This window comes from Phascolarctos cinereus, unplaced genomic scaffold, assembly GCF_003287225.1.
Source record: "Phascolarctos cinereus isolate Bilbo 61053 unplaced genomic scaffold, phaCin_HiC Scaffold_1;HRSCAF=81, whole genome shotgun sequence".
Classification (NCBI taxonomy): Eukaryota; Metazoa; Chordata; class Mammalia; order Diprotodontia; family Phascolarctidae; genus Phascolarctos; species Phascolarctos cinereus.
Window position 1 is genome coordinate 121,545,561 of NW_027555514.1, and position 15,421 is coordinate 121,560,981.

The 15,421-nt window shown below is 36.8% G+C and overlaps 1 protein-coding gene across 3 annotated transcripts in view; it reads left to right on the forward strand.

The window, feature by feature from the left end:
• Window positions 1-9,084: 9,084 nt before the first annotated feature.
• The window catches only part of IQUB (IQ motif and ubiquitin domain containing), an 88,573-nt gene continuing 82,236 nt past the window's right edge, over window positions 9,085-15,421 (forward strand). For 2 of the 3 annotated variants that reach the window (XM_020966395.2, XM_020966397.2), the window contains exons 1-2: window positions 9,085-9,303; window positions 14,650-14,674. In XM_020966395.2, the coding sequence (XP_020822054.1) occupies window positions 14,673-14,674 (2 nt within the window). In that variant the 5' untranslated portion in view covers window positions 9,085-9,303; window positions 14,650-14,672. The remainder of the gene's footprint in view (window positions 9,304-14,649; window positions 14,675-15,421) is intronic. The other variant, XM_020966396.2, reaches the window with a different exon arrangement.

Consider the following 15,421-nt stretch of genomic DNA (forward strand, 5'->3'; position numbering starts at 1 on the left):
TTTGTTGTAGAATTCATTTTTGGCTAAATTTTTCCACATGATTTCCCCCCAAGTGTACCTGTTTTCTTTTTTTCTTTTGACCTTACTTTCCTTTAAATACTTAAATTCATTGTAAAAGAAGAAGATTAGATTTGGTATGTGAAGAAAATAAAAAAGAAGGCTTCCTTCCTCTGAGAAGCAATTGGAGAAGCTCCTCATTTTCTGTAACTCCATTTAAAGAGAATTGTACACTGGCCATTAGCCTATAAATTATTCAACTTAAATAGCTTAGCTTTCTCAAAATCAAAGGTGGAATTGCTATAATGGAAGAAATCTTGAGAATTCATGTTGTCTCTATATTCAAAGCATCCCAATTAGATATTTGGACTGGATAAATCTTACAGAAATTTTCGCATAGTAGCTAGCAGTTTATTACAAAAATCATTAATGGAAATATATAACCATTAATAATAGACCATTATAATAAAATAATAGACCATTTGGAGAAAGCAAATTAAATTTCCCCCAAAGTTTTTTATATGTCATATTTCTCTTTTTCTCTCCCTTCTTCTAAAAATCAGTACATATCCAGCACATATCCAGTTTAGCTGCAGTATACCCTTATTTGCTTTTTTTTCCTTCTTTTTCGTGTTCTTTCCAGGAAGAAACATATTTATGATCTTTTTGGGGGCAATAGTCTATATCTAGTGCTACTAACCCTTGATACATTAAACATGACTACATTTAGCTCAGAATTATAGAGTACATTATGCCTACTAGAATCAGTATCCTGGATTGTAATGCATTCCAAAGTGCAACATGTGCTTGTTAATGACAATTTGCAATTTGCTATCTACATGAAAGTGCTTTTTAAAATATAAAGGGCTATAAAAAAGAGGGATTTATTCTTAATAACTATAATCATACTTGGATATTTTGAAAATTCTTCCTTGCTGTTAGAACCAGAATGGATAAAAGATAAGATATAATCAGCTTCATATCTTTCCTTTGTCAATCTTCCACGTCATCCATTTATTATCCCTGCTTCTATCCTCAAATTATGGGGTTGGAAGTTAAGAAACCCTGACTGAATCTACCACAGATTCAAGCTATCTTATCTCAACTGAGTCTTCACCACTGTGAAGACTTTTATTCATCCCTTATTGGATTTCTGTCACACTGATCATAGCGACTCCTAAACCTCAATTTCCCAGCTCCACTTGATCCTTTCCATTTTCTTCCACAGTTTATTTCATTCTTACTGAAATTAAGGCCATTGATTTTTAGTGTCCCCTTGCTTCCATACCTTAAAGCTCCTTTGTTTTCACCTATCCTTTGCTCCACTGAGAAGAGCAGATTGACCTTCTTGCCAAGGTTTAAGTCTCCCACTTAATGTGCTTGATTTTATCTATTGTGTCTTCTAGGAAGATGTTCCATCAGCTATTTATTCTCCCTCCTCATCAATTTTCAGTTGCTTCTTGACTAGTTCCCCTGTACCTAAAAATATGCTAAAGTCTATCCTATCCTCAAGTTATCCTTGCCAGATATATTATAATGGTGATTCCTTTTTGGGGTATTAGTTGGACTTGATGGCCACTAAGTCTCTTTAAAACTAGAAAATTCTGTTATTCTGTGGTCTAATCCAATCCCTTTATTTTACAGATGAAGAAAATTAGTTCCAAAGAGATTAAATGACAACTCATAACTAATAAATCTTAACCCTCTAAACACAATGCAGAGATTTTTTTCTTTGACACAGGTAAACCGTAAAATCAGTACTCAAACCCAAGCCTTCTGACTGCAAATTCTGTGCTCAGTTCTGGGCACTGCAGCTAAAGGTCATTGATAAGCTGGTTGACTTCTGTTGGATGCTCTCCATTTTATTAGTGTCTGTCTTGAATTGTAAATACAATACTCTAGATTAGGTCTGACCTCCTCCATCTTATAATTGTCAAATTATTTGAATCCAAGTGTAGATTTTTTCATTTCTCCCTACTGAATTTCATCTAATTAGTTTCAATACTCCACCTTATCAAGATCTTTTGGGATCCTGACTCTGTCACCCAGGTTGTTATTGATCCCTTCCAGCTCATACTCTCACCTCTTCCTCCTTTTGCTGTTCTGGCTTCTTTTGAATAAGGGATGCCCACTTAGATCTACATTCCAGTCCCAGGTTTCATCCCATCAAGCCTCACTGATTCTAATGAGGTCAAATATGTTTTCTTGTGTTACGATGTCTAGTTTTTCTTGTTTCTCCCTAAACTTTGGGCATTTGTGTATAGACATTTGAGTCCACAGGTTTTCACTACTAGCTCCTTTTTTATATTTTGTTTCTTGTGAACCTTTGGGTAACTCGACCACTATTCTGCCTTTATTGTAGCTACTTTGCATGATACTCTATAGCCAAAGTGGACTATTCGTTGCTCTCTAAATATGTCCCGTGGAAAGATGCACGCTAATGCAATGTTGGTGATGTTGGGAGTTAATGCAACCATTATGGAAGGCAGTTTGGAATTATGTAAAGAATATGACAAAAATGATCACACCTTTTGACCCAGAGATTTCATTGCTAATCATATACCCCAAAAAGGTCATTGAGAAAAAGTAAGATTCCATATACACCAAAGTATTTATAGCAGTTGTGGTAATAAAGAATTAGAATCAAAATAAATAGATGTCAATCAATTGAGGAATGGTTAATTAAATTGTAACTCAGGGGCAGCTAGGAGGTGCAGTGGGTAGAGCACCGGCCATGGAGTCAGGAGGACCTGAGGTCAAATCCGGCCTCAGACACATAACGCTCACTAGCTGTGTGACCTTGGGCAAGTTAACTTAACCCCATTGCCTAGCCAAAAAAAAAAATTGTAACTCAATATAGTATGCGGCCCTGGGCATGTCTCTTGGCCTCTGCCTTAATTTTGTCATCTGTAAAATGTGGATAATAATAGCACCGACCTCCCAGGGTTGGGTTGTTGTGAGGATGAATGATAATACTTGTAAAACTCTTAGCACGGTGCCTGATACTTAGTAAGCACTCTATAAATATTATTTTTATGGAATATTGCAGTCCTATAGGAAATGATAAGCATGATGAAATCAAAACTGGAGACTACCTGTGTTCATGACCCTCTTTATGCCAAGAATGGCTTTTTTCCAATTAGAAGTGATTTCTACCCTTGTTGAACACTCAACACATTGCAACTCATGTATTTACCAGACTATTATCACATTTGTATTATTGTTGTCTTCTCTCACCTGCTGGACATATTTCCCCTAATGGACTATAAGCTCCTTGAGGGCAGGGACCATGTCTTTTTCACATTCATATTCTCTTAATACATGGCCTCACACATAATTTGTTGCCATTAAATATTTGATGAATTAATGAATATTAGTTAAGGGGCCTGGTGTAATAGAAACAAGGTCAGGATTTGCAACCATAGGATCTGTCTTCATATTTTAGCTCTGTTCTTTACTGCCTGTGTGACCTTAGGCAAGTCACTTTACCTCTCTGGGTCTTCATTTCTTCATCTGTAAAATAGAAATGGAACTAGATGACCTTTGTAAGTCTCTTCCAATTCTAGATAAATTATCCTACCTGCAACATTTGACCTTGATAAATGTAAATGGCGTTCCCTTCCCCATCTCAGTTGATAAAGATGTAGTCACACACAATGAAGTTTTAATATATTTAAATAAGGCATCTATTCCATGATCCTCTTTTTAGATACAAACTCTTCTCTAATTGAGTGAAGAAGGGAATAGCAGGATTGGCTGAACAAACAAGTTAGCTCCACCTCTGGGGAGCTTTAAATAGCTATGTGAATTTTAGGATTTCCAGTTCAATAACAAAGTTGGAAGCAGTTGTGGAAGAAGATCCTTGTACTTGCACAGAGGGCAGAAAGGGCAATGAAATGATTGTCTTTCTTTTTCCCCATTTTGACTATGTCATCCAAGCTACTACACCAGTAGGAGAGGTTGTATCCAGTAGGTAGCAGAGTCATATACTCCAGACATAAAGATTCAGAGAGTCAGCCAAAGGAGAAAGCAGTATGATCCCATACCACACAGAAGACAGCTGGCTAGGGATTCCAGAAAGGGGTACATCGTGGGAGGCAGCTAAGCAGCCTGCCTTGCAGTGATGCTCTCTTTAAGAGTAGCTGGGTGAGGACATTGTATGGAGAGAATTTCCAGGCCCGACAGTATTGGGAATTGTGAGTTACCTTTGACACATATTTACCCAATTGTGTGTTTCAGGACCATTGCGCTCCAAGTTTGAGTGAAATCTCATGGAGGCTGTGTGTATTTATGGGAGAGTACCATAGGCTTTTCGGGGTGGGGGAATATTTTGTAGCAACCGACCTTACTCTATAGTCTTTTGTAAATGTCTTTGTTAAATAATAATTAAGCCTGCTTGCTGATAGGGGACTCATGAACTACAGTAGTAGGATTAATTACCCTCAGAACTTAAGGCAGTAGCTACCCTTTGGGGACCTAACATGCCAATGCTAGATGAGGGAGTAAGCCCATAGAGAGAGGTCATATAAATATTATAGGCTTTTTTTTTGTGGTCCAGGTATGGGATTTCATCATTGAAGGGAACTCATAACAAGGAAATTCCCTTTATTGATATAGTTCTGTCATTTGTCCAGGGTCACATAGCCAATTGTGTCAAAGGTGGGATTTGAGCTCAGGTCTTCTTCTGCGGCCAGCTCTCTATCTGCTCTATCGCCTTTCTAGTTTTACTTTAAGTGAACAATACTGCATTTTGTTTTTGGATACACAGCTGCACTAACCTTAAAAAATATTGTCAGTATTCTTCCACGAATAGGTTCTACGAGCTATAGTGTCCCTTAAGAAGAAACTGTCATGGTGGTCTGAAGACCACTAGGCCTAATCTTAGAACTTAAGGAGAATCTCATCCACCATCAGGTCTTCAAGACTAACAGGGTCAAGAAACACATAGCCAGACTGAAAGGAAAATAAATATCTTAGTGCACAAAGAGCTGCTTGGGCTGGCAGGAACTTTAGCTTCTTAGGGTTTAGACTGGGTTTTCATAGCTTTTAGCCTTACTTGTACACAGCCAACCAATGGCATTCTGTGGTAGAAAGGAATGAGGAAGTATATAAGTCTCAGAGTCACAGGAGTTGCTAAAGGTCAAGTTTGTTCCTGTTGAAAATAAATTTCTCTGACCCAGCAATAGCACTTCTAGGACTGTATCCCAAAGAGATAATAAAAATGGGAAAAGGACCCACATGTACAAAAATATTTATAGCAGCTCTTTCTGTGGTGGCAAAGAATTGGAAATTGAGGGGATGCCCATCAGTTGAGGAATGGCTGAACAAGTTGTGTTACATGAATGTAATGGAATACTATTGTGCTATAAGAAATGATGAACAAGCAGACTTCAGAAAATCCTGGAAAGACTTTTATGGACTAATGCTGAGTGAAGTGAGCAGAACCAGGAGAACGTTGTACACAGTAACAGCCATGTTGTATGACAACTAACTTTGATAGACTTAGCCTTTCTCAGCAATGCAAGGATCTAAGACATTTCCAAAAGTCTCATGATGAAAAATGCTATCCACATGCAGAGAAAGAACTATGGAGTTTGAATGCAGATTGAAGCATACTATCTGCCCCTTTTTTTCTTTTGTTTTGTTTCTTCTTTCTTGAGGTTCTTCCTATTGGTTCTAATTATTCATTACAACATGACTAATGTGAAAATATGTTTAATAAGAGCATATATATATATATATATATATATATATATATATATATATATATATATATATATATAGAGAGAGAGAGAGAGAGAGAGAGAGAGAGAGAGAGAGAGAGAGAGAGAGAGAGAGAGAGAGAGAGCCTGTATCAGATTGCACAACATCTTGGGGAGGGAGGTGGAGAAGGAGGGGGAGAAAATGTGAAACTCAAAAGCTTATGGAAGTGATTGTTGAAAACTAAAAAAAAATTAATTGATTAAAAAAAGAAAAAAGAAAAAATCAGATAAGAAGCCCCCTCCCAAAAAAAAAAAAGAAAATAAATTTCTTTGTACTTAATCTTATTAGAACTCTCCATATGGGGGAAAATCTGTAAGATGGTGGAGGTCTCTTTTAAGAATCATTCTTGTTCATCTGGTTGTCATCAACAATGAGGGAAGTAAAGCAGAAGCAAACAAAAATTCTGTTTCCTTGGTGTGTGTTCAAGGTGACTTTATCATGGGTAGAACTCCTCAAAACATACAGTAGTCATGCTCACTCGCCTCTTACATGTTACAAAGAATTAGAAAGGAAATTAGTTATGTTGAAATAAAGTTAACATGACAGCTAGGTGGTGCAGAGTGCTATATCAACAGAGTGCTGGGCCTGGCATCTGGAAGAATCATCTTTGTAAGTTCAAATCAAGTCTCAGATTCTTACTAGCTGTGTGACCCTGGGCAAGTCACTTAAATCTCTTTGCCTCAGTTTCCTTATCTGAAAATGAGCTAGAGAAGGAAATGGCAAACTACTCCAGAATCTTGGCCAAGAAAACCCCAAAATGGAGTCATGAAGAGCTGGACACAACTGAAATGACTGAACAACAACAACAACAAAGCTATTAAAACATATTAAGAAAAAAAGTTTACAGATCTGAGGTTGAGAACCCCTGTCAATCTAAAACATGCATTTTGGGGGCCTTTTTTGTTATCACTAGCATTTAGCTTTAATGTTTGACACATGATAGGCACTTAGTAAATGTTATTGATTAGCCTAGCCAAAAGGAACAAACTATGAGTACTTCATAGCATTCTTCTGATAAAGCCACTAGATGGCAGTTGATAATGGAGTTAAAACAGTAAACAAAAGCTTTTTTTTGTATTAAAAAATAAAAGCCAAGATGGATAAAGGTGAATAGTGTTAAGCGTTGCACGAAAAATAAGAGCAATGGTTTTATATTGAATTCTAAATAAATATGAAATAGATAATAATTATATTGTGAAAAGTAAAAATGATCCCATAAAAATTTCTTTTCTATTTTTACGATTGGAACATTGCAAATTCTCAAATCCATTCTCAATTTTCTTCAGCTTGGCATTTCCATATATTTTATGGATAAATCTTGCATCTTAGTAAGAATGTTCCATTGCTTTAGAATGAAATGGTGCAATCTCATTAATTGAAAACATTAGTATCATGTGTCTTTTTTTTGTAGCCAGTAAAATAAAAAAGTTAATACTATTGGATTTTGCCATGGTGCCATTACTCTTTTCATCTATATGAAGCAATCAGCCTAAGAAGATAATTCATTATATTAAATGTAATGATTATTTTTATTAGTATTAATTAAATCAAAATTAAATTTAAAACCAATTTAATTAAACCAAGCAGGTCAGGCCTACTGTCTACAAGGCACTGTGTGCTCTAGATGCTCAGGATACAAAAAAAAAAATTCCCTGTTATCGTTCTACTTGGGGGTGGGATATAATATGCATAATGATAAGTAAATACAAGATAATTTGGCAAAGGGAGAGAGTACTAATGATTGGGATCAGGAAAGACATCACTTAAGATATGGAATCTGAGTGGATGAGGAGGGAGTTTGGTATAGGTATGGAAGTGATTCTGCGCAATGACAGATGGAATATTGAATTTGAGGAAGGTCTGGTAGGCAGGTTATTCAGAAACTGGAGTTGTATTGATAGTCTCTATGGGAAACTTTCTAAAAGTGGAAGAGACATAATGGTCTGCCTCTGCATAGGGTTTTCCTTCTGAGTACCTTCTCATTTTTCTCCCATTACTCCCTTCCCAGTGCCCCAAATCTTTTTCCACTCCTTTCCTGAGCCCTAAACTGTTTCCAAGTTGAGGAAAATACTGTGGTAACCTGTGCTTACTCTATGCCTTTATTGGCTCTGAGACATTATTTGTTCAGGGCCTGGAGATTATCATTGGGGGTTTATTTCAGTGTTTATTTCAGTGCCTGGGGATTATAATTTGGGGACAAAGAAAACTCACTGCTGATTATTGCCAGAATTCAAGCTCTGGATTCCCTCATCTCCCTCATTGTTCCTTCCCCATTTATCAGTGAAGTGTGGTTTGGAAATTTCTGGCTGTACTCAAGAGTAGGGAGGGTGATCAAGAAGAGTTGCAGGAGACTGTTAAAAGGAGGGCTTCAGGTGGAAGTGCCTAACACGTTTTTCTTGCATTTTTGCATTGCTTGATAAACAACAAGGTTACAATATGCCAATTGCTTGTGATCTGCGAACGTAGATCAAAGATAGGGTAGAGCCATAGATTTTCTAGTTTTTAACCACTCCTGAACAATATTTCTTCAACTATCTAAGTTCAGAATCTAGCCAGCAAAAGTTTTAACGTGTTCAAACTGGCTTGTAACCATGAGATTTGGAGGCATGGGCAGTCCTCTTGCATTCAGGCCAGACTATTGACAGGGCCACTTGGCAGGTGATTTGAGCACCACTCGGTGCACAATTTAGATATTATATTCCCTCCCTAGATTACTAATGTAGTAATACACCACCTTTCTGTAAATTTAAGGAAGGTGGTACATGAGTTGATTTGCACTGCTAATATTATAGTGCCATAAAATGTCATATAGGCTGTTCTTCATATCCACATGCGTCACAGTGAGTAAAATATTGTTGCTAAGTAAGAGGAACTTAATACCTCTCTAAATAAAGTGAAAAAAGTATGCTTCAATCTACACTCAGAGTTCATCAAATCTCTCTCTCTCTGGAGGTACATAGCATTTTTCATCACGGGTCCTTTGGAAATGTCTTGAACAGAGTAGCTAAGTCTTTCACGATTGATCATCATTACAGTATTGCTGTTATTGTGTACAGTGTTCTCGGTTTCTGCTCATTTCACTTTGCATCCAGCTTTTTTGTTTTAAAGGCATTCTGTGTGACAGAAGGCATAAAATGCCCCAGTGAAAGGAAAGAACATTCATATCTGGACACACACGATATTAAATTGCGGTAAGCTTTGTTTTTTGATGTTTATGCTATTTGGGAATTGTACAAAGGCCCACAAGCCAATTTATTTTCTGTCTCTAAGAAGGTTACAGCCTTGTCCCTTTTGATGTTTCTCCAGATTCCTTTCCCCTGACCTGTCAATCTCAACTTTTCTCGACGCTTGACACCACCCACTTTCATTTCAGCTCCTCCCCCATTTGGCTTTTCTCGTTCTCGCGAGAGTTGGTTTAGCCTATCGAAGCTCCGACTGGTTGCTAGGACACCCAAAACAGCTGGCGGCTTATAGACGCTTTAGCTGGTGTTGACTGAGCGAAGGACAAACCTAGGCGAGGAAGATCACTACTTTCTAAGTCGGGTAAGAGGGGAAGTTGCGGCTGCTTGCTTTTCACCAGGGAAGCTATTCTCTGTCATCGCAAAGAGCGGAGAGGAGAACTGGAGCTCTAATTGCAGTTAACGTTGCGCTTAACTTGGAGAACCGGAACCTCCGTCTGTTTGCACTGCCTCATGGGAGTTGCAGTCTCTCGGGCTACATTCTCTTCGATTCTGGAGTCCCTTTAAGGTCCCATCCTGCCTTGCAGTCCTCCGTACGCCGCACTGCCCGCTGGGAGTTGTAGTTCGCTCTGTTTCTAACGTGAAGTATTGCATTACTTGGGCAGTTAAGGCGAGCTGTTCAGCCCTTTTTGTTTTTCTGTCCGTAGCTACGTTGCTGTGCTTGGGAAGCATCAGCTTTTGGATCAGACCTTTCTTTACTGGTCTTCTTCATGTCTGTGCCTGCTCTGTACTGCTTTGTTGTTGTTGTTAGGACAGGACCTGCGATTTCATTGGGGAAATTCCCTGGGTTCACACTCTCTCCCCATGCAGATATGCACCAGCCCTTCAACTTGACAGTGTTAGTTAGTTTTCCGTACTGCGGTTGCCAAAGGTAAAAGGACCCAGGAATTTGTTTTTACTCAAGTGCTCGTAGGCCTTAGGGAGTATTTGGCAATCCATCCTTGCGTTTTACAAAATCAAATTAACTTAGATCTTAAGTTTCTAGGTCCCGCTCACACCCTTGGGTTTGAGCTGTCTTTCTGGCGTATTAAGAGGAAAGTAATCAAGAATAAAACGTGCCTCTTTAACGCAGAATTAAAATTTAAAGATACTGCTAGTTGTATGGCTCCAAGGAACGGGCAAGTTTTTCATTATTAAGCATAATGATGATAATGGCTAGCCTTTATATAGTGCTTTAAGATTTGCAAAGCATATTATTATTATTATCATACCAGTATTATCACACACCTCACAACAACCATGGGGAGGTAGGCACTATTTTTATCCCCATTTTACAAATGGGGAAATCGAGGCACACTGGTTTAAGTGACTTCTTTCAATTATATTGAATATGGTCTACTGATCAACAACGGGAATTTTAATGATTTCAGATATCTTTCAAGATTTTATATGTATTTTCGTAGTATAAGATGAGTGAGATTTCCACTTAGTAATTCCAGCTCTGAATCTTACTAGTTGTGTAACTGTGGGCAAGTCATTTAACCTCTCTGAGTTGTAAAAAAGCTTTCCTTTTTATAAAATGAGCACGATACACATACCGCCTGCCTCACAGGCCTGGTATGAGGGAAATGTTTTGTAAACCTTAGAAAGAAGTATGTAAATGCAAATTATTATTGTTAATATCTTATGCTCATCTTGTTAGAATTCAGATAAAAACTGTCCTGGGACACGTTGCTAATATTATTTTCTATGTTTAATATTCTGTGTCCATTGTACAGATGGGTAAGATAACATAATAATAATAGCAAACATTTATATAGTGCTTACTACATGCACTAACCATTTTTTTTAAATTGGGACATAAGCTTAACTTCTGCAGGTTTGCTGAAAGCATTTTCAGGATATCTCCAATAGAAATATGGGATTAAGGCTGATCTGTAGCCTGTTTGCATATAGTTTTGATTTCCTCTGCTAGATCTCTATATTTTGAAGGTTTTTTATTCTTTGTTGATTGGAGATTATGAATATTTGGCATGGCAGCATCTACTAAAAACATTTACTTAAATTTTTGTAGATTAATGTTGTGTTTGGGTGATTGTAAGGGGACAGACTCTCTTGTTCTAATTATGCCAGTTGTAGGGTGGCATACCCTCTGAGAGAATACTGACATACTAAAGAAAGAGGTTTTGTACTAGTTTGTTTATTAGTAGGTTTTATTAGGGTTAGTGGGATTGACACAGAACAAAGAAGACATAGTGACTAGATGGCCCGGGGTCATGTGCAAGTTTTCTTCTGGGATAGTTGGAGCTTCTTTTGCTGTTTACATTTACTCAAGGTAGTTTACGTTTTTCTGTGGAGTCATAGGCCATGTTCCCATTCTGGCCTACCCCTTGTACAGTGGCCATAGTTTTCTCTGGGATACCACTTTTTTTCCCAGGAGTTGGTTTATTATTTTCTCAAGCATAGTTTAGAGTATATTTGTAGTACCCAGACTTGTTGTATGGTAGTTTGTGAAGGATAGTGAGTTTCTGGTGAATAATTCTTGCCACCTAATCGTGTATTTGTAGATATTCAATAGTGCTAAAATTCCACAACCCGCAAAATGATACAACGAATGATTTTTACAGATTCATTACGTACTCCTTATTGATCAATGTCTGGATTCCTTAACAATAACCTTTTTATAATTTCTAAAGATGGTGATATAATCTTAAGTTTTTGATAACCATTCTATTTCTATCTGCAAATCTCAGTGTCTCAGTCATTGGTTTGATGCTTCTTTGTTGACATTTTATGGGGTTCATGTGGATGCTGCCCAGTTTTTCATTCTGTTCTTACAACTTAGCTATTCTTTAAGTTATAGCTGGAAATAAGCCACTTCGTTATAGCTGGCAGTTCTTTTATTGTCAGCCTTTTACCATTTTTTTGTGGTGAAGTAGAGAAGTAGATAAAGCATTTCTTAAGTACTTGTGTGCTATGTGACAGGCACTGTGCTAAGTGCTATTGATACAGATGCAAGCAAAGCAGCTTCTGTTCTTAAAGAGCTTACATTTTAATAGAGAAAGATACATGAGAGGATAGTAGAAAGTGAGGTGGAGGAAAGTGGGCGTATAGTAAGGAGTCATCTGAGAACAATCATGGAAGTCCGGGCCCTGCAAGAGAAGGCATATGCTCACCTGTTAGAATGGGGAAGAGCCCACAGGTGGAGTCTAAATTTCCAGAAGGGTAGAGATGGTTCAAGATAAGGGCTCTGGTGAAATGGCTGGGATGTGGTAAAGTGACATCTTTTTGTTTGAAAAATATTTCTGTAAGCTTTAGCCTGTTTATTATGTGCTCTGAAAACATCCAAACATTCCTCCAATTTAATCTGAAAGAATTTATTGACCAGATTTCAAAATCCATGTAGTTGGACACACAGTAGAGTTTGTCCACGCGGTTTGTAGAACTGGGACAGGCAGTGCCGATGAGTGGTAATCTGGGTCCAGGGTTGAAAAGGAGGTGAGTGGGCTCTATCGATTTTTGGGAAATTACAGAACTTTTTTACTGACCCCAAAATTCCCAGAAAAGCAAAGGCTCATCTTTTCAATATTAACATTTCACTGCTATTGTTGCATGACGGTGAGCCATGAAATGCCCCTTTCTTGAAGAACTACACATGGATATCAAACGGGGCAGTAGAGAGATGCATGGTGGGTGTGAGCAGGCTGTGATTTATCAAAGAATTGTATAACAAAAAGAATAGGTCTTGTGGCTAGAGTGAGGCATAACAGGGACAACCAGAGCGTTCCACTGGTTCCCCTATAGTTTTGAAAGGGAGGAAAGCCTTCAGCATGTTGGATGGACAACCCATGGCAAACTTTTGGGAGAAGATGAATGAGAGTGGCACATGAGGGCAATTATAGGTAGTTGTGATCTCATCATGGGAGGGAACTCCTGAATTATGGAATTGCAGATTTGTTTGAGTGCCCAGAAATGTTGATGACTATTGTGAATTTAATTTGTCTACTACTATTTTACTAGAATTCTTGCTCTATTAGTTTCTTTTCTGATTGTCTAGGATTTTCTAGATAACCCATTATACTGTCATCATTGTTCAGTCATTCAGTTGTGTCTGATTCTTTGTGACCCCGTGGACCATGGCATGCCAATACTGTTAATAGGGTTTTCTTGGCAAGGATACTGCAGAGGCTTGCCATTTCCTTCTCCAGTGAATTAAAGCAAACTGAGGTTTAGTGGCTTGCCCAGGGTGGCACAGCAAGTAGGTATCTGAGGCTATATTTGAACTCAGGTCTTCCTGACTCCAGGCGCAGTACCCTATCCATTGAGCTACCTAGCTTCCTCAAAACAAAACAAAACAAAATGAAAAAAAAAATAACCCATCATGGTCATTATCAAATAGGGATATTTTTCTCTCTCTTAAATATTTATATCTTTTTTTTTTCTTATCTCATTCCTATCACTAGCATTTCTAGAATTGTGCCAACAGTAGGAAGAAGGGGCATCCTTATTTCACTTTTGTATTCATTGAGAAAAGTTCTGATATTTGTTTGTTCATTATATGTAATCCTAGCCTTTGGTTTTAGATTTATTTTTATGTTAAAAATATGTGATCTATAAGGTTTTTTTCCCCAAAAGCTCAAATGAGTGTGATGCTTTGTCAAAGGCTTTTTCTGCATCTGTGGATGTAGTGGTCACATTGTTTGGGTGTCTTAAAAGAAGAATTTATTTTAATTATTTTTATAATGTTGAATCATACTGCATTCATCGTACAAATTCAGCCTTGAAATAATGAGTAATTGATTAGATCTGTTGCTGTAGGTTTTTGCTAAGATTTTATTAATTTCTATACCAATGTTGATGAATTATATTGGTCTTATTGTTCTATTTCTTTGCTTTATTCTTTACTGGTTTAGGTACTTGGACTATATCTGTCTTATCAAAGCAGTTTGGTAGATTGTTTTCCCAATTTTTGAGAATAATTTTGTGTAATATAGAGAAATTAATTATTATTTAAATGTTAAGTAGAATTCTACTGTGAATCTACCTGGACCAAATATTTTCCCTCATTTGATAGTTTCTTGATTTTTGGGTCATTTTATTTTCTGGGATTGGGTTGTTTGACATTTCCATTTCATGTCTTGTTAATTTAGATATTTAGTATGTTTACATTTTTAAATTTATATATCCACTCCCTTATTTCTCTATTTTGTTAATATGTTTTCAGAGATAATTTTTTTCTTCTGAGGGCTACTTTAGCTGGTTTCCAGACATTTAGTATGTTGTGTCTTCATTATTATTGTATTTCACGTAAATATAAATTGTTTCTGCAGTTTATTATTTGGCCTGCTCATTATCAAGTCTCTATTTGGCTCTTTATCTTTTGCTTTTTGTTTCCTGGTTGCTATTTTTATTCTATTATGGTCTATAAAACATTTGTTTAATATTTCTGCTTAAAAAAATTATACATAATTTGTTTTTGCCTTAGCACAAAGGCCTCTTTTTGTAAAAATACAATATGGTGCTGAGAAATTAGCTGAACATGAAGAAGCTGCCACAAAATTTTCAGCTGTAACTCCTCTGTTCGGTTCTATATTTTCCTTTTTGGTTATTTTTCTCTTAGATTTGTCCAGCTCTGAGTGAGTAACATTAAAGATTCCTATACTTTATATATATTTTTATAAGTGAGCTTACTTTTCCTTTTTGAATTTAGATGCTGTGCCATTTGATGAACATATGTGAGTACTGATATTGGTTCCTTGTCTATAAGCATAATGTAGTTTCCCTTTTTATCTCTCTTGGTGTTTTGAATTTTTCTTTTGTCTAATACCATGATTGAGACTTATGTTTGTTTGTTTGTTTTTTAAATCACCATATGTAATGATCAAAATTAGTTGGTATTGATTAAAAAAAAGAAAAATAGATCAATGGAGCTTACTAGACAGCAATTTAACTCAGTAATATTTTGTTCTATAAAACAAAGAACATAAAAGATGTATTTGATGATAACTGCTGGGAAAACTGGAAAGCAATTTGGCAGTAATAAATGTTCAACCAATGTTTTACACCATCTGCCACAATAGTGTTTGAATACACAGTCTACTAAAGGCAACAGCATGAAAATGTTAGATGAGAATTAGATCAGTTACATTTTATAGCTATGGCTAGGCAGAGGTGGAGGGAAGGATTCTTGTTCAAATAAGAGAGGTGAAAACAACAACAAAAAAAAAGATAATTATCAGTTAAATTAAATTGAAACATTTTTGCCTGAGCAAAATGAATGGAGGTAGGATATGAAAGAAAGCCATTAAGTGGAAAAAAAAATCTTTGTGTAGAATATCTCTGATAATGGTCTGAAATCCAAGGTATTAAAGCTTAAAATTTCACTAAGACTTTTGGGACTCCGTGTGTGTGTTGGGGGGGGGGTATAAAACTAAGAGTCATCTACAGTAGATAAGTAGTGAAAGGATATGACCAAATAATTC